At 37.5% G+C, this 19536-nt stretch overlaps 2 protein-coding genes across 4 annotated transcripts; one reads left to right on the top strand and one right to left on the bottom strand.

Annotated features, from left to right (window-relative positions):
- The first annotated feature begins 10712 nt into the window (after window positions 1-10712).
- Window positions 10713-12145, top strand: LOC141838026 (zinc-finger homeodomain protein 5-like). Its single transcript, XM_074725411.1, has one exon. The coding sequence runs from the start codon at window positions 10949-10951 to the stop codon at window positions 11903-11905; it is 957 nt and encodes a 318-aa protein (XP_074581512.1). The 5' UTR covers window positions 10713-10948; the 3' UTR covers window positions 11906-12145.
- Window positions 12146-12863: 718 nt separating this feature from the next.
- LOC141838025 (aspartic proteinase oryzasin-1-like) lies at window positions 12864-18944 on the bottom strand. 3 transcript variants are annotated; one of them, XM_074725410.1, is made up of 14 exons: window positions 18848-18944; window positions 18289-18665; window positions 18132-18192; window positions 17434-17528; window positions 17239-17351; window positions 14890-15058; window positions 14743-14782; window positions 14586-14650; window positions 14322-14435; window positions 14175-14239; window positions 13924-14080; window positions 13723-13842; window positions 13253-13341; window positions 12864-13171 (listed from the first exon to the last, which is right to left on the bottom strand). In XM_074725410.1, the coding sequence occupies exons 2-14, from the start codon at window positions 18661-18663 to the stop codon at window positions 13087-13089; spliced, it is 1548 nt and encodes a 515-aa protein (XP_074581511.1). In that variant the 5' UTR covers window positions 18664-18665; window positions 18848-18944; the 3' UTR covers window positions 12864-13086. The 3 variants fall into 3 exon arrangements, with proteins under 3 accessions (XP_074581511.1, XP_074581510.1, XP_074581509.1); XM_074725409.1 differs by having other exon boundaries at window positions 18289-18721; window positions 18848-18937; XM_074725408.1 differs by having other exon boundaries at window positions 18289-18760; window positions 18848-18936.
- Window positions 18945-19536: the final 592 nt, after the last annotated feature.

The following is a 19536-nucleotide window of genomic DNA, read 5'->3' as shown; positions in this document are numbered from 1 at the left end:
CATAGCAAAATCACATGAGAAATTAAAATAATTAGTTAACAGACCTAAGTTGCATTAGATGAAATAACCGATAAATTTTCAAAGACTTGCTAAACATTAGACAAAGAAAGTAAACAGATATTTTGTAGTTGGTTGAAAGAAATCAAATTCCCTGATGGATATGCCTCAAATATGGCTCGATGTGTAGATATAAACAAATTAAAAATATTTGAAATGAAGAGTCATGACTGTCACGTGTTCATGCAAAGGTTTATTCCAATCGCTTTCCATGATTTACTTCTTAATAATGTTTGTCGAGAACTTACAAATGAGTCTCTTTTTTTTTCAAAAATTTGACATCGAGGGTTATTATGACAGCGAAAATACTCCATCTTGAAATAGAAATATCTCTTATACTCTGTAAACTTGAGCGTATATTTCCACCTAGTTTTTTGATTCAATGGAACATCTATCAGTTCATTTACCTTACGAGGCACAACTAGCTGGTCCTGTGTAGTACAGATGGATATATTCATTTGAACATTTTGAGAAGATTAAAGAATAATATTCATAACAAAATAAGAGTTGAGGGGTCAATATGTAATGCTTATCTAGTTGAAGAAGCATCTTCTTTCTGCTCATATTATTTTATTGATAATATAAAAATCAGACATCGCAGGTGTTCTAAAAATTCTGATGATGCTCAATCAATAGAACTAAAGATGCTTTTTATTTTTAAGTTTCCTGGTAAGACAATAGGTGCATATATTAGTAGATGATTAAATCCAAAAGAATACCATGCAACAAGAATACACAGACAATAGGTGCATATATTAGTAGTACATACTCGTAAACTGTGACAAGGTCAAACCCTATTTAAAGTGAGTTAACTTCTAAATTGAAATATTTATCTTGTTATATTTATTTGTCATATCATATGTTTTAAAATTACCTTCCTTGACAGCTTGTACAAACAACAACTACAACTACAAAATCCATCAATAGGTGCAAGTGAGGTAGAGAAAAAGATAGAGACAGAATTTATATTTTGGTTTGAAATCTATATAAATTAGAGAATAAATTTTTTCGGTGTATGTTATAATCAATTTATATCATAACTACTTTTTAGGTGAAGGACCATAGAATTTCAAATGTGCAAGATGAAAGAATAAAGAATATTGCATCATAACCTCTCCGTAACATAAGAGTCTTTTCTGATTACTATGTGAATGACTTCAAATTTCATATGGCACAACGTAATTCACATACAATGATCTCTAATTTAGGTGTTTGCGTAAAAGGATCTACCACTAACACTGATACTGAATTTGATTACTATGATAGACTTGATGAAATCATTGAGGTCAAATATCCTACTTTATCCATAAAAATGTGTGTTATTCAAATATTTATGGTATGATCTAACTCCAAGAATAGATACTAGAATACATGCAAACTACAATTTAGTTGAGGTTCATATAAATAAAAGATTCAACAAGTTTGAACCCTTCATTTTCGTATACAAGTTGGGCAAGTTTTCTATCTTGAATACCCGATGAAGAGAAGCAGATCTAGTGAATGGTTATCAATTTGTCGAATCAAGCCTCGCTCGAACATAGAAATGTTGAACTCTATCACGCCCAAAATCATGATGCATTTTAGAATGAGAAAGTGGAGATACATTCAGTTGATTCAGAGATTCAATCAACATCCCAATTACTTATAGATATAAATGTCACTTACGAGGAAATAGATGATGGAGAGATGTCTAGTAGTGAGGAGCTTGATGATCTAATAGAGTCTAGCGATGAAGAATTACAAATTGTTAATGTTAATGATTCAGATTGTAATGATGATTAAATATTAAGGTTGAAAATTGTTATTGTTATGGATATGCTTGCTTTTTATATGTTGAATTGTGTATGTGTTATAATGTTATTTTATAGATATAATCATGTTAGCTAGTGCACCAATACACAGTGGTCAGATTATGTTGAGAATTATTGGGGTTAATATGTATTGATGTTATTAGTAATTCAAATTCAATTATTCTTTTATATTGAAAAATGATAAATTTTTTCATATAGTTTTATTCCTAATGATCATAATGTTGTTACGTACATCTTTAAAAAAATTTAAAGAATGACAGTGCTCTTTATAAGGTGTGTATTTGAAATTTTTTTTATTTCATAAATTTTTTGTAAGTAATTTGAATATTATTGATATTGTACAATATTCTTTGATACTAATATTTTTGATATTATTGAAAAAAATTATACCTAAGAGTCAAACCACGAGAAAGAATTCAAAATAACATAGAATAATTATTGTCAGAAGTTGTACAAGGAGATGATATACAAGTGGAAGAAGAAATGGAACAAAGTCATCATATATACCAGATGAGATTTAGGATGCATGGAAAAATATTTGAGCTGTAGAAAAATGACAATGAAATTCAATGACTGTTTAAAGCAATAGAAATGCTGAGGTCGGTGGCCTGAGCACGAGATCATCAAAACATACGGTTGAATCATGATCTATTGTAGAGCATTAAATAGACTTGGTGAGTTTACAATAACATTATTTAAAATTTTTATAATTGGTAATAAATTTATTTTAATTTTTTAAATATTTTTCTTTATAGGTAAATATTTTACACAGCCCCGGTACTTATTGGGAGATATTTCGTAATATCCACAAGAAAAAGGATGTCACATTTATAGATGCGAGATTGAAGGTCATAGACGTAAGAATATAAACTTTATTACGACCCATATTTAAAAATGACTAATTTTATTAATTATTCTGATATCATGTGATTTATGCTTTACTTATCATATTCTAATCACATGCTATGCTTTACATGATTTAAAGACCTAACTTAAACAAAGTTTTACCAAACATCAAAAAGGGGGAGATTGTTGGTGCAATAGCTGCCCCAAGTGCATTGAGTTTCAATGTTTGGCTAAACTATGTTTGAAGTTAGGCAATTCTTGTTGATCTAACATGTGTGATGCAAGTTTGCAGGAAAGTCCAAGCATAGTCTTGGCAAAGGAAAAGTCCAAGGGTGGTCTTGGCAAAGGAAAAGTCCAAGGGTGGTCTTGGCAAAGGAAAGTCCAAGGGTGGTCTTGGCAAAGGAAAAGTCCAAGGGTGGTCTTGGCAAGGAGAAGTCCAAGGGTGGTCTTGGCGAAGACTTGACATGACAAAGCTGATGGAAGCATCTCAGGCTAGTGCAGGGAGGCATGAGGCTGTGGGAGGTGTTTGAAGGCCGAGGTCTAGGTCAAGAGAAGCTGAAATGGGATTTTTCAGCTTCACCAGTCGACTGGCCCTGCCAGCAGTCGACTGCTCATAAATCAGACGCACACAGAAAGATCAGTCGAGCCAGAGGAAGACAGGAGTCGACTGGTCAGTCGACTGGTGTTATGGAGAGTCGACTGTTTCCAGTAGACTGGTCTTGGACAGTCGACTGCTATTTGAACGTTGCAGAAAATAGGCAAGCATTTAATGCGCTTTAATGCGAGATTTTGTTGCCGATTGAAGGCATCAGTCGACTGGCCCTGCCAGCAGTCGACTGATGTTGCAGAGATTATAAAAGAAGCCTGCACGAGAACAACTCAATCTTTTGCCATTCTTTCATTCTTTTGTGCTTCTTCTGAGAGCGTTTTTGTTCTCTATTCTCTGCTTTCTTTCTCTCCTCCTAGACAATATTTCATATCATATTTGAGGAGATCTGAAAAGTTGTAATAGGAGAACTAGAGTTTGAATTATCAAAATGTAAAGGAGTTATGATTTGATACCTTAAGGGGGAGAAAAGATTGACATATTATGAAGAAAGTCAAAATTCAACTTTAAAGGGGGAGATTAAGCTTTTAACTAAGAAGTTTTTTTTGTGATTAAAAGAGTTGAGATTTCAAACCTTAAGGGTGAGCTAGATGAGAAAATAGATTTGGAAGGATCTATGATTCTGAAAACTTAAGGGGGAGATTAAAATTTTTCAAGGAATTATATCTTAAACGGAGAGAAAGGATTGACATATTTAATAGAAATCAAAATTATATTTTTAAGGGGGAGAGCTTATTTTTAAGGAGCTAAGTAATCAACCTTAAGTGGGAGATAAATTTTGCTAAATGAATTTATGATTTGATCCTTAAGGAATAAAAATTTTATGTGTAATCTTAAAATTTTATGAAGTTATGATTAAGGGGGAGAATGTGTTTAAAAAGGTGTTTGAAAGAGGATAATGATATTTAGGGGGAGCCTTGGGGTTAATTCCTAAATTAACATAATCAAACACATTTTAAAATCCCTCAGAAATTTAAGGATAATCTCAAAATCAGGAAATCTCTATTCATTAGGAAAGTTGATACAAACATGGACACATATTGATTTTAATCAATCACTTTTGAATTTTGTATCAAACTACCATATTTGAGACCAAATAATTTTCAAAATATTTTTCTCAAATAAAGTTAATCTTAAGTATTGTACGTGTGAAATTTCATGAATTTTTGAATTTCGTACAATTACTTATGCATTTCTAAAGTTCGTTTCTGAATTTTGTACGAAATATCATGTGAAGAATTACCTAAACTGAATTAATTTTTGATATATCTCTCATTATCTTTTCCCATTATACTATATATATATATATATAACATATATTTCAGATTAAGTGAATTCTCTCTGTGTTTGTTTAGTACATTGTAAATAATTTAATCAATAATCAATAGGTTATATATATATATATATATTGTAAGATCTACGTGGAAATCAACCTCTACCTTTTATAGGCCGGAGATAATAAATTATCGATAATAATTATTTATCAACTCTTATAGAATTTACTCTTACAATGTATTAAATAATTTAATTTAATTTTTGGGAAAAAAACATTTTGTAATAATTCTTTTAAATTCATTTTTTTAAATGTTTATATTATTTATTTTTATATATATTTCAATTAGTAATACTATTTAAAAAAACATGATAAAATATTGTGATGAGTTAGCTGCATTTTTTTTTCTATAATACCAGTTAATCACATTGACTCAATCTCTGGGGGTGATCGATTCGGTCCCACAGAAGTTTTCCATCGGCTATCAAGGTAAAAGCACATGCAGAGGCCGCAGCGGCCAATCTAGATGCAGCATAGCTTGATTGCGATCCCCATTTGGAAGGAAATTTCTATAAATACGCCGTAATGAAAAATCGAACCGCGGATACTTAGATGACAACCTGGATATCCTACCGCGGCACCATTTAGATCTCCTGAAAGGTTGACATATCAACCCAAGCAATGAGGTCGGTCAGCTGATGTCTCGAGAGATATTGCCGAAGCACTGGGCGTAGCATCAGCGTAGCTCATGCTCTTCCGGCAGACCTCCGGCGAGCCGACGTCGCCGCCTTCCTTGCCGCCTTCAAAACAAGGTGCCTGACAGAACTAGCCAGGACAGCTAGCCAACTCATGTGTCTCGGATCAATCAAGATTTCCCTCTGTCGTCAACCACACCATCTTCCAAAAGCCAAAACAATAATTAATAAATAAATTAACGAGCTAGCTGCTGCTATGTATGCGATGTGCAGTTCTGTGACTCTGTTTGCTCTCACGAGCTGCTGCCATTTCATGCAGTAAGTGGCAGCAAGAAGGCAGAGTGTACTGATTGCCATGCATGCACGTACAATGAATGCATGCACGATGATTTTATGCATAATAGATTGTTAAAACAGTTTTAATTGATTAATGATTATGTAACTTGGATCCAATACTCTATTGCACAGAAGATCAAGTCCACCAGTGCACTGACTCCACAGTGTACTATTCTGTACTTGCCTTCGTATTTTGCAGGAAAACAATTCAATGCTCGACTCCTTATGCTCTTATTTACGGGCCAGCTCTGGGGGATATTCCAAATTCCAGTTTATTTTTACTGACCAAGGAAACAGGATGAGTCTTTCATGAGTCTCACTTAAAAACAAAAAGGGTGTTATTTATGGTGCTTCAGACGGTCACAAGAGCAGTGGGTCAATTAAACAACAAACTGGTTGTCTTAATTGAGGTACATTTTCCCCTTTGTGTATTTGAATGTATGTGTGTGGTGTAATTTTCAGGTCAAAACTCCCATGTCTGCCCAAGATATGTGATCACTACCTGAATACCTCCAAGACCAAAAGTCGCCAAATCACCATTTGTAAATCCTGTTTAAGATAGAAATCAATGATAACTGACCATCAAAAAAATACTCACATGTGTTATCCCAGTATCTTACCTAGTATTTTCTTTGCCTTTCACACGTATTATTTCTTTGATTTGCTACATCTCTTTCTGGTCACTTTGCCAAGCTTGTCATGTTTCTTGTTGTTTGCTTAAAGGACGTTGAATGTGCATTATACATTTTTCATCCTGTTCCATTTGCATGCAATTTATTGATCATTCTTATTACATCCGTATAGGTTGTATTTATTACACTTTTTTGTTGACTTGATTTGCTTCTTTTAATAATTTGACTATACTTTTACTAATATTTGTATAGATGATATACAACCAGAGAAGTAGACACGAATCCAACACAACAATCTTGTGGTTGTTAGATGATATCATACTAATTGTGCTAGCTGTTGTCTTTTGATTGCCTCCTTATTGTGCTTTATCATTTGGCAGCTTATTGCCATTCCACAACTTTAATACCCCTCACTGTTAACTTGTTATCTGCAGAATTAAGATGTCTCAAATAATTTTACTTCTTGTTAGCATCGTTTTCTGAGGCCAGGGTTGGCACTGCAGCTTAAGCATTTTGGATCATACCTTCTAAAGCTTAAACATGGAAGTTACTAAATCTATTCTCAGCAAGGACGAGGAGATTGTCGTAAATATATTACAAAAACAATGGCCGGCCTTAGGTGATTCAATCAGTTCCCTAAGTAGTATCGTGTTAGAAACTTTTGGTCCTTTAGATATAGTGGACGAGTAGCTAAATGAATATATGTATTTTTTTGGAGATGTGATCACTTGGCAAATATATGAGTCTATATATCTTTGTAAGTCATTAGCTAATAATAATCTATATCTGCAAATGTTGAAGTTTATAATGTTTAAGTTTAACTATAAATTGAACAATAATAATCATGCTCAGTTTCTCGTGTCTTGGATCCATTGAATTTTATCTAGAAACCGTAGTGTAGAAACCATAGTGTTTTATAAAACTTGGCATTTTAGCCTAAATGAATCACACTAGCTAGCTGATGTGTGCATGCTACTTTAGACTGTCCAAGGTTTGGAGTCATTTTCAACATGTCTACTGCTTCCTTGCCTGTCCTCTCCTATCCTTAATGCCTCCTCCAACAGATGTTATGTCTCTATTGAAAAGGAATCCTTTTTGAGCTGTTTTAGCTTTTCTATGTTAGTGCAATAATACCCCCTGAGTGCACTCATCCTAATTTTATGACTGCTCTAGCTGCTACCAAAGCCTTGATCCCTGTAATGACTTTATTGTAGCAAACAGATGGCTACATGCATTTTCACGTTTCACCTTAGCCTGCCACTGTCATCAAATTGCACACCTGTATATTAGGAAAAATGTCATTTCAGAGTAATGGTATCAGTGGCTGTTGCACCTGCTGTTGGAGACTCCAGCAATGACAGTTTCTGATACTCTGACCAGAATTCATGTGACAAGTATCTAGGACTGATGGGCCCAATGCCATTGTTGGGGCTATCCCTACTTTTTAGTAATTGTAGCATGTTAAGATTCTAAGAACAATGAAAGGCTGTTCTTAGAGATATTGGGGAGCAATATTATAGTCATGAAAGCAAATGTAGAGTTTGGATGGAGCCCTTGGCCTTTGCAGATCCTTCCAAATGTAGGAACTGGATCGAGAATAACCTATTTATGATCCCAAAACAATTAAATTTTTTTGAAAAGGGAGCATTAACACATGATTCCTAGGAAAAGATTGACGACTAATCCTAAATTGGGAAATCAGTTCATAATTGATTAACTAGTACTTTCTGTTATGTTGTGTGTTTTTCCCAAAATTAGCCTCATTTATTTTCATAATAAATTGAGATTATCACAGCGTGCCCTATAAGATGAACTACATCTAAATGCATTGTGTATTGTGTGCGCATGTTCCCATCTGTGCAGATGTCGATCATTTATAATATTAAGAAAAATTTTACTGGATAAGATTTCCACTATTGTTCATGAAAGTAAACTTTCTTATTGGGTTAGAGCATTAATATTGTAGAGTGCATTTCAGCATGGTGAGATGATTCTCTGAAATGTTATAGGTTTCTGTATTTTGTACTTCTTATTTCAACATTTAATTGATATCTGACTGGGAATTATGATGTTGCCTCAATAATGCAATAATGCTTTTAGTACCTTGTGTAAGACAGGAAATATTAAGATTTTTTTATTCTCTGTATATCAATGATCTGAAATCATGGTTCCATTTTCTGCTGGGATACACTTTCCATGCTTAGCCCTGATTTTTATGCGAATTGGAATAGAGTTCATAAACCAAGTTCAAAATGATGCACCTGTTATGCCAGTGCTGATAAGGTTTTATGTGAATGGTATGTTTTGCTTTAATCCTTAACTTCTCACTTTATGGGGCATCTGCGTTTTATAATGAACGAGCAAAGTTTTGCGATAACGTTTTGTTGCAGAAATGGCGACTTGTGCAGAATTCTAGGTAACCCACTTGTGGGAGCTTTCAGGATCTGATGGGCTTGGACTATGAACTACGGTACGTGAGCTGAGAGCTTCATTTTGAGAAGACTAGTGTAACAAAGTCTACGCGTGGTGAAATATGATGGTAATATAGGAAGGTATGAAGAAAAAGTTGGCTTCGCCATGCCTAGAACTTATTAAAGCCGCTTTTGAGTTGATAATGATGGCGTAATAGTTATGCATGTTTAGTTTTTTCCCTTTTGTTTTCCAATCACTTTTATGGCTTTGAATAGCAAAGAAGCCTTTGATGGTACGAGCTTTTAATTTCTGCCCATAAATCTTTCAGATAAGCATTACATTGTCTGTGGACAGTTGCTCTTGACCTGAACAAGTAAAGTGATGCATGTTTTGAAGGATCAATACCACCATTATACATAGTTTTCTTCCAAGTAAGTGGATCGTGGCCTACTGGCCTCTCTTTTAACCAAGTAAGATATATACGCTGATCACACTATTTTTGGCTTTTTGAAGATTTGACTACATTGGATTCCATGCACACTAACTCCTATATGGTTTCCAGCTAGCATATACGACATCCATGACCATGTATAAACTGTCACGCTTCTCTCTTCTTTATAGGCTTGCAGCATCTTTCTGAAACTGCATATAGATTTTGACCGCTTATTCTGTTTAGTTGGTTCAGTAGAAGATCGAGAGTTGGATCTGAATTTTTGACTTAGTTCTTGTTTGAAAACACTGGTTCATAGTTCATTATGTTGTTCATCGTGTGAACAATAGAATGCTTTGGGTCATGTGACCGTACCATTCACATGAAGTGAATTCTCTGATCGTTTTTGTGGATAATCTTTTTAATAAAAGCGATGACATTTATATGTCAAAGGGTTAAAGGATTAAGAAGTGAATTAATCTTCTCTTATTATGTATGTTTGAGATAATCTTGCTCGAGGCTATTGAATACAAACTGATGCATGGCAAATAAGTGCACAAGGCACACCACTCCTTAGCTCAAGTCTTCGAAAATGTACTGCAATTCCGTCGAGAACGTTTCACATTCTTTACTTTACAATTTATTATGATAATATATCCTCATAATTATTACCAGGATACAATGAACATGCAACAACAAGTGTTCATAAAGCAATTTGTCGTCAATTATATTGCTCCCTTCTTCTTCAGCAATTATTCCTGCCATGACCACATGCATTTAATTCAGAACTCAGCATGAGTTAATGCTGAATACTTGCTCCCAAGCTGAGAGTAAAAAGCATCAGTCAAACCACCACCTGCCTGCGCTTCCTCCTCTCTCACACGCGTGATCTCTGTACACGCTTGCTGTGTGCCGACGCGGATGAAAAGTAAACATGACGCAGCAGTAACCAGACACACCAGAGAGAGAGGAGAGAGAGAGAGAGAGAGAGAGAGAGAGAGAGAGTTGACCTGAGGGTGAATTCAGGCATGTAACGGCGTGGGGCCGGAGTCCTTTCCGGTGCTGGAATTCTGACACACCAACAAGGTGTGTGTGGCCGAAGTGCAAGCCCAGTGCCCCCACCCGCCTCTCCACCCATCTCCCTCTCTGTCTCCCTGACTCGCCCCCAGCAAAGCATAACCCTAGTGATCAGCAAAGAGAAAGCCATGCGTAGGAATTAATTAGCCTGCACTGAACTAGTTCTTTAGTTATCACTATTCTAATTAATTTTTTAAAAAAATTGTATTCAATAGATTCTGTTTTGTAATTGAAGTTAATTACGTACTTCCAAGAAAGAGAAAGCTGGGGATGGGGCTTTATTAGCTAGCTAGCCTGCTGCTCTCCTGCAGCGATCGATCAGTATCTAGCAGAAGATAAGCTGCAAGAAATCCTTCACCTTACCTTCCAGCTAATGTAGATCAGTGTCGCCCACTGCACTGGTGCATGCACTCACACCACAACCCTACAAAAGACATGCTTGCCGCTCTCAGAGAGGAATTATTATGGATGGGACACGAGCTGCAGGGTTGGCTCTCAGCTACAGTGGCATAGCTAGCTTTTTGTTGTGTCGTCCATGCTCTTGGGGTTTCTCCCTTATCACCCCTCTGATGGCTGTTAGGGAACCGGCAAAACCCTCGCTTCGTCTTTAATTAGGGTTTCAGCGTCTTCTCAAGCGGTTTTTGATTATTTACCTCTGTGTCTTCCTCTTCCTTCGCAAGACTGCTGCAGTAGTAGTCGTAGAAGTAGTGCATGCAGCAGAGAGCTAGCAGGTTGTGCGACTCTATAAATTGGTTCTTGTGAGGAGGAATCGATGGAGTTCAGAAATCAAGATGGGGACGTGCAGTTGCCTTCCTCCTCCTCTTCTTCTCCTCCTTTTTCCTTGATCTATAGTCCTCCGCCCATTAGAGGATCTGCTTTCTCGAAGCCTGTCCTTCATGCTTCTTCCTCACTCTTGTCCCCAAAAGGCGGTGGTGCTAGAAATGGCTCTGCTAATTTTGGGAGCTCGGCAAGAGTGAGTAGCCAGGATCCGGCCCCCATTTCCTCTCTGTTTCCCAGCTCCAAGTCCGGCGAAGGCGGCAAGGCCGCAGACGAGGTGGCCGTGAGATACAAGGAGTGCCTGCGTAACCACGCGGCGGCGGCTGGAGGGCATGTCCTCGACGGGTGCGGCGAGTTCATGCCCAATGGCATCGACGCGCTCAAGTGCGCCGCCTGCGGCTGCCACCGGAGCTTCCACCGGAGGGACTCCGACGCGGACGCGGACGCGGACGACGTCGGCAGTCATCATCGCGGCGGCGCTCACCTGCCCCTGCCTCTCTTGCTGCCCCCGCCGCCGCCGCCGCATTATCACCACCACAGGACGGCGGCGTACGGCGCAGGGGGGTTCCCGAGCTCGCCTCTGCTGCCGTCGCGGGTGGTGCCGGTCTCGTCCTCGGGGGTGATGGCGAGCGGAGGCACGACGACGGAGTCGTCGAGCGAGGAGAGGGTGGTCGGGGGAGCACCGACGAGGAAGCGGTTCCGGACCAAGTTCACGGCGGAGCAGAAGGAGAAGATGGTGGCGTTCGCGGAGCGGATCGGGTGGCGGCTCCAGCGCCACGAGGAGGCGCTGGTGGAGCAATTCTGCTCCGAGGCCGGCATCAAGCGTCACGTGTTAAAAGTCTGGATGCACAACAACAAACACTCCATCAAAAAGCAGCAGCAGCAACAACAACAACAAGAGCAGCAGCTTCCACCGCAAGAACAGCTCCAACTCATGGCACGAGAGCAGTAGCCCAACGACCTCAATCTTGATTTAAAGAAGATGAAGATGATGATTATGATGATGACGATGAAGAAGAAGAAGAAATGGTGTTCAACTTATGCTACTAGTAGAAGTTAGATCGATTGAAACGCTACTAGAGATGGTTAGTTTAGTATTCAACTTCCAATTTCTTTAAATATTTGCTGGATTTTGTGGTGAGAGGAGTTCAGATTACCTCCATGCATGTTATATATTAATTCTAAGTGTTCTTCGCCCCCTCTGAAGCAATTTCCAGTCTGATAATGCATGTTTCTAGCTACTTGATCATTAGAGAAAAGATTGAGAATATATATATATATATATATATATATATATTAGAGTTGGACTGAAGAATGAGAAATAATGGAAGTTTCACTTTAGGAGGACATGGCATTTCTGCTCGTCTAGTTTTCAGATTCCGATGGCATTGGGATTTATGGAGTTAGAAAAAGCAAAGCATGTTTGGTCTATTCAAGAGCTTCTTTTTCTCTTTTAGGGTTGTAGGTCATTTTTCTTGGGGTTGGTGCTATATTTGGAGGTGGGTCGCCGGCGACCCGGTCGGAATCAGCTCGGTTTGTGTCGTACCTAACGTAGGGCTGGATGAAAGGAAGCGAACGGATTGAGGGTGAAAATGAACAGCAATTTTAACTCTTAAAAATTTAAGGAAAAGAAATTAAAATCTCTCTCTCTATATTTTATAATTATGAAATTGTTTTTTTATTTTTAATTTTTTTTCTCTCAAATGTTGTAATTTTCATTTTCTCAAAATTTATGTTATTAATATTTTAGATAATGTATTAAAAAATTTTCATTTTCTCATAATGTATTAAAAAATTATTTATTAAATACATGATTATTAATATTTTTGATATTTATATTATAATATAATAGAAAATCGTCGCAGGCACTTCAACTGCGTGAACTTGGTTATAACAAATAAACAGTTAAATTGATCCAAAGAATCATGCATTTGTATATATATTTCCTCTTGATCTGAACTTGTTGCTTGAATTTTATGTGAAACAGTGATCAAATGAGGAAGTTAAACGGGATTTCATCAGGCGAAACAAGTAGAATTCAAACATTAGTGAAAGTGTGAAACCATAGGACCTAAGAACATTTAAACGCAACATACAGAACATACACGGTAGCTTGTTTATGGATAAACTTGTTTACGCAGCGGGTGCGAAGCCAACCCTTGAATTGCCGTAGTCGAAGACAGTATGATATACTCCCATGAAGACGTCTCCCAAAATCCTGCACCAGTTTCACAGGTCAGTTAGTAGGGCATGGTGCAAACAAGTGAGGTTCAAAGGCAGATGTGAGGTGGATGGGCACCAGAGAGGGCCTCTTGGTGGTGGAACATCAATGGCTGTGAACCCACTGATGCACTGTGCTTGAGCACCCTCGCCAACCTTGAGAATGTACTGCGTGTTGTGCATCACAAAGATGATGAGTTCTAAGAATAATATAGACAAGGAAGTCTTCAGACATGTTAAAGATATAACACAAAAAGGAAAAAGCAACCATTGGGAGATTTGCCACGGTGAAGTGCCACTTCAACTTCTCTATTAAATGAATCAGTAAAGGGCTTTAGGCCCTACTTATTTGTTAAAAGAAAAGGTTGTTTCGTGGGATAAATTTGCTAGTCTGAAATAATAGTTTGAATGCACTATGAATCTTAATTATATATAGAGACAGTACTTAAGTTAAATCAGAATCATAATTAGAATTGAAGACAATTCAAGAATTTGGCTGAGATCCATATATGAAGTTTGTGTGGAATTAAGTGAGATTAATGACCATACCTGCTCCGGTTTGAGATTAAATTTCTTAGCACCGATAGTGAAAGAGACAACAGGCATGGAATCTAAAGCAGCGCAGTCCACTGATGATTCTCCCATGGGACTAGGCAAGCGCTCACAGAGCTGAATGTAGCTTTTAAATTATACGTGAATAACACAAACAACTGCAAAAGTGAGACTCACATGGATGAAAGAGAACCTAACCTCATCGACATAATTCAATATTCTTTCTTCTGTCTGGTTACGAAGTAGCTGATTCTGCATCCATACGACTGCCATCTCGCAAGAATTGCACATAGCTTCACTGTGGAGATGGGCTGAAGCTTCCGTATTCTCGTCGACTACATTCTCAATGCCAGTGCTGCATAAAGAATATTCATAAGATAACAACAATGGTGAAGTGAAGGATATTATTATGCAGTAGAATACAAAATTGCCAAGAAATACCCACTGACCTAACTCCATGAGCTCCATTAAATGCACACAGACCAATCTGAGAGCAAACTTTGCTAGGTTTTGTCTGCCAAATAGATAATTATCAGTGCGATATCTGTGACGCAACGTACCAGAAGCAATACCTCTGTTTATTAATCCAATCAGACCTGTAACATCAACAGTCTGATAATCTGTTTCCCGTATTGTGCAACTACTGCTTTGCACTCTTGAGAAGCAATACCAGAAGCTCCAATTTGTTGATTAATCTCTGCAACAGCGGTCTGCAGAACAATGACATTATGATATATAACTGTTTTCTTGCCCCAGTAATCAAGGAACACGAACGCAATAAACATAAATTAATGGTTGATAATCAATGGAAAGAATTGTCTCCATTATCAAAACAAGCATTTTAGGGTAATTAATCATACCGTGGGACCAGCAATCAAAGAAGTTCCAGAATCTGCAATTGCGGCACAACCACCAGCACAATAGCCTGACGAACACAAAGGCACTTCCTGATAAATAAGCAGGAAATATATGACGATACTACGTGGAAATAAAAAAAACTCAGTAAATTGGTTGTACCAGTAGATTCGCCATCAATAAGTATGTCACCCATGTTAAACTGCAAGAATTATGTGATGCATCATATGTAGATAGTTGCAATATTAGATATCATCTGCATGATCCATACTAAGCTAAACTGAACAGAAAAGAGTTCGGAATATGCACCTGCCAATAACCTTTCTGAGTAACAGGGACATATACATGTTCACCCTTATAATGATTTGGATCTATTCCTCCGAATACAATTTCACCTCCTTCACCATCGTCAGCATTTCGGTTAAACCAGAATGAGAATACAGGTTCTCTGATAAGTTTCTGCTCAATCATATTATACCTGCCAATAGAAGGAATAATTAAACAAATCAGACATAGCCTTTCATTAATAGTAAACAGTGATCAAATAAAGCATTTGCATAATAAAATTAGCGCATTTTCTTTTAAGAAGAAAAAAAACACTTAGCTGTCCATGACAGATAACGATCCAGGTACCCACAAACTTAGAATAAGAAAGCAGGTCTAATATCAACAGCACAAAAGAATCACCAAATTGAGATACCATTTTCATAGTTCACTACCGCAAAAGAGGACAATGTTCCATGCTTCATCTAAGCACACCAGAGAATAAACAATAAGCTTGCTTTGTGTTTCAAGGTCACCATCAGGAACCTAGGTCCTAGAGCAATAAGAGTATATATTCCTTGGAGAAAAATCAAAGATAGTTCTGATCTTGAAGATTGAAATAGGAAGAATTAATTATGCTTTGAAAAAATCTTAACTACAAAATATTAACTAGAAGATGATTTTCTAATTGAGCTACAAAATTTAACACAGTTTTAATTCACAAAGGAGATTGATCAATCTCAGTAGTATAGTGATAGAATTATTAGCATAAACAAAACAACATCAGTTCTTAAATCTTAGGCTCCTAGATCTTCATAAACATTAATGATATTTTTGATGGTTTCAGACTAGTACCAGCCTGAGATTTTCACTGGATTCTCTGTATTAGATTTTCTTGGTTGACTGCTTTACAATATCCTACTTTACAATTTCGAGGGTTACTTAATTGCTCGTCGGTTTCGATTTTGTTGTTTCATTGATGATTCCAAATTCTCCAGATTAGCTCCTTTAAATGAATGTGCGATTGCTCAGGCCAGAAATGGACCTGTTCCCATCACAATTCAACACCAGTGTGGATAACCACAAGTAACACTGGCCAACAGTTATCAAATTGAACTTTGCACCATCCGACAGTCAAATCAATAAATGGCCAAAATTTGTGGAAGACCTTTACCCACAGAGGAGCGCCTTAAATGTTTGGGATTAATTCTGGAATTGGACTTGAATGTATGATGCTTCATTTGAAAAAGTCTAGGATAGTTCAGAAAAGACCTACTTTAAGCTGAAAGAAGTAAAATCTAGCTAGCCTTGAATACCATGAGTCCATACTCTAGATAAAAGAAGGTTTATCACAAAGAAGCACTAAAGTAGATGAGAAAAAAGAAATGGTGGACCTTATTTTGGGTCGTCTTAGCTCCATGCATTCATAGAAATGGGGCCTATAATGTTTAGAATACAATGGCATGCACAATTTCGAACAGTTATAGCAAGATAATCTTTCTAGTTTTTTAAAATGATGCCCCACTTAATTACTTGATTCTACAGATGACTGGTTTCATTGGCATAACCTATTCGATTGGTGATTTAAGCTCAGATGCGATGTTGTATTTGGTCATTACCCAATTTGTCATTCCTAAACATATAGAAGTGAAAATTGTTGTAACACAAAAACATACGAACAAAGAATCAGTTTATGATCATCATCGATTTTTGTCGTCATTAAAAAACACCTACTATTAGACCAACAAAATAGAGATCCCAAGAGTAAAACAAAGGCCATACAATGTGATGTCATGAAAAAAAATAACTTGTGTCCTTTTCAATTTTATTATTCTACTTAAGTCTATTTCGATTCTAAATGGCATTCAATATGAAAATTGCAGTCTTATTTATAAAACATCCAAAGGCCTGATTAGAGAGATCGTGGTATAATATCACTAGGTTGGCTTTTCTCTTCAATTATACAGATCCAAGAGTCATGATTTACTTCTACTACAAGTACTACGTTATCTTCCTCTTCTTTCTAATCCATCCTACCAGTTCTCTTATTCAAAAGAAAAAAAAAAAAAAATTCCTAACAAATTATATTTTCCAGAGTTATTAAGTAACAAGAGTACTGTTAATTTTGCTGTTCAAAGATTCTAGAAACATATCCAAGAATTTAAAAAATCCTAATTCCAGATAATTCAATTTTTCATCAACCTTGCATCTTTCAGACTTTCACCACATTTACTATTGGAACAAGTCCGGACATTACTAATGCTTTCGATGACAAAAATCTTTTTTAATCTCTTAACCAGTTTGTTCATAAAGGAACAAAATCAACTTGATGTCAAGCAATCATCAGTAAATATCATGCAACTGGGAGCAGGAATTGAGTGATAGTCAGAATACCACACAGGCACGCTATCCCCAACGGATATTTCCTTAAATCCAAGTCCTAATATGCCATCAAATTTTGCAACCAAGAATGTGAGACCTGGCTCCCTTGTGGCTTCAATAAATTCCTGGATGAATTATATCAGAGCCCACAATATAAGAAAAATAACCACAAAAACAAACATGTAAAAAAGTACAAAGTTTGTGAACCTGGTCTTTAACAATTAGGTCACCGATGGTAACATGATCTTCACTAAAGAAACCTGATATTGCTCCTGTTCCATACTGGATGTCAGCAGGTTTACCTATTCAAAAGAAGCAATATAAATTATGATATCGTCAGGATGTGGAGAGTATCCAATTGCAGCAATCAGCCAATTCATGCAGATACTTTTACAAGAGTGTCTGTTTGCAAATAATTTTTAAAAAAAAAAACAAAAAGCTTTAAGAAGAAGAGGAAGCAGATAGTGTTTATGAAGTAAGCCATACAGAGCAATATTTATTTCCTTAAACAAAACACGACGAAGAGCATTTTTGTTTTATTATTGGACAATATAGGTGAGACGGCTGAGTTCCTAAACCATGACAAAAGAAATAACACTTGTCTGTTGCATTGTGTTCCCAGACACCAGGATCAAGAGTAACTAAAAGAATCCTCATTTTGTATGAAACTCAATTATAATAATAACTCCTGGAGCTATAATCAGATTTCAACTCGTGTTTAATCTAAGAAAAAGTCAAATTCCACTTGTTTCCCCCCATGCATGAACTACATATATGCCATCTTCATTTCCATAGAATCGCAATTGTACATCCACAGACTAAACTAACGAAGCAGACATGCAGTGATAGTGATAAAAAAAAAGCCATCACCAACTAAGAGAGAACAATGGTTCAAGAAAACATACCATTCCTCTGATAAGTGCTCGATACTTCTGATCTGTACTTTGGATGAAAATAGCAAGCGAGCTGGATTATGATGACACAAGGGTTATTTCAGAGCCGCAAGAAAAACGAAAACAAAAAAAAACAATTTTTTTAAAACCAAAGTTGGACAACCCTCACCGAAAAGTAGCACTTGGAAGATGGAACCCACAGATTCGAGCTGCCAGTATCGAAGATCACAGTGAACTTCTGCGGAGGAGTACCAATGCCAATCTCCCCGAAGTATTGCGCATTCATATAATTCTTGAGAGAAATGATATCCTCATCCCCGTCACTCTCAACATCGCCCCTCAATCCAAACCTCCGCGACATCAAATCCTTTCTTTCCTTCTCCGAGAAGCGCGTCGCAAGCCTGCTATTTTCATCTAACGGTTTCTTCCGCAAACCAACCCGAACCAAGCCATCGGAGGCGGACGAGGCCGGAAAAGCCACATGCGGCAAAAGAATCGAGAGCAGCAGAGAAATCGCAATGCCACCGCGCACCGTTCCCATCATGCCTGACGGATCCGAACAAAAAATCCAAATGATTCTCCCGTAGAATGTACAGAAGAACCTTAGATTTTTAAGCGGAATCAAAACCAGAACACTGTCCCTAGCAAAATTTCCTCAACGAACATAATGAAGAAATAAAAAAAAACAAAAATTGCAAATTGAGACTCGAACCAATAATGAAACCCACCGTATAAAGAAGGATCGAAGTGGATGATAGAAGATCGCCGAGAGAAAAGCTTAGTGATCTCTCAACCCAACGAAGCTCTTCGAAGGCCAATGGCCCTTCACGTCCAGATTTATAGGGAGAGCCGTCCATTGAGGCGGTGACAGACCATCCGTTCCGTTGGGTGCTTCCCATAACGGGTTCAGGATCCTATGCAATTATTTCGTAGCTACATTCCATGCTGACCGTCCATCTCGGACTTAAGCCCCCGAAGACGATCGATGAAAGAATTCAAAGATGAAACAATTAAAATCACAATTGGATAGGATCCTCCCTCCTTTACGCGCGGTCATCGTGGAGGTCGTGGTTGCTTTAAGCGTGAACTTTATTTTTCCCGCATAGAATTGAACTCGGTTGCGTTTCACTAACTGAAGTATGGTGGGGGGCCCACTGGCTTCCAGAGGTGGTGCCCCACCAGGGTAGGTGGGTTCACTTCCGGGTCTGGCGAGTCTCGTTGCGTGCAAGCTAGAGAAGGATTGCCGCACCACCATCGCGTGAGCCTGGAAGAGAGACAACGAAATATGCAACGCTTGCTTCCTCGCGAGAAAGGCGGGGCCGTGCCGACCCGGAAGACGCCATTGGCTCATTATAGTCGCAGTGATGAATTGGGTAGGCTTTGACTTAGTAACGTATCGCCACGGGAGATGAAACTC

The sequence above is a fragment of the Curcuma longa genome, chromosome 11 (assembly GCF_044706935.1).
Source record: "Curcuma longa cultivar G26 ecotype Majalengka, Jawa Barat chromosome 11, ITB_CL_G26_1.1, whole genome shotgun sequence".
NCBI lineage: Eukaryota > Viridiplantae > Streptophyta > Magnoliopsida > Zingiberales > Zingiberaceae > Curcuma > Curcuma longa.
This window is presented reverse-complemented; position numbering and strand designations above follow the sequence as displayed.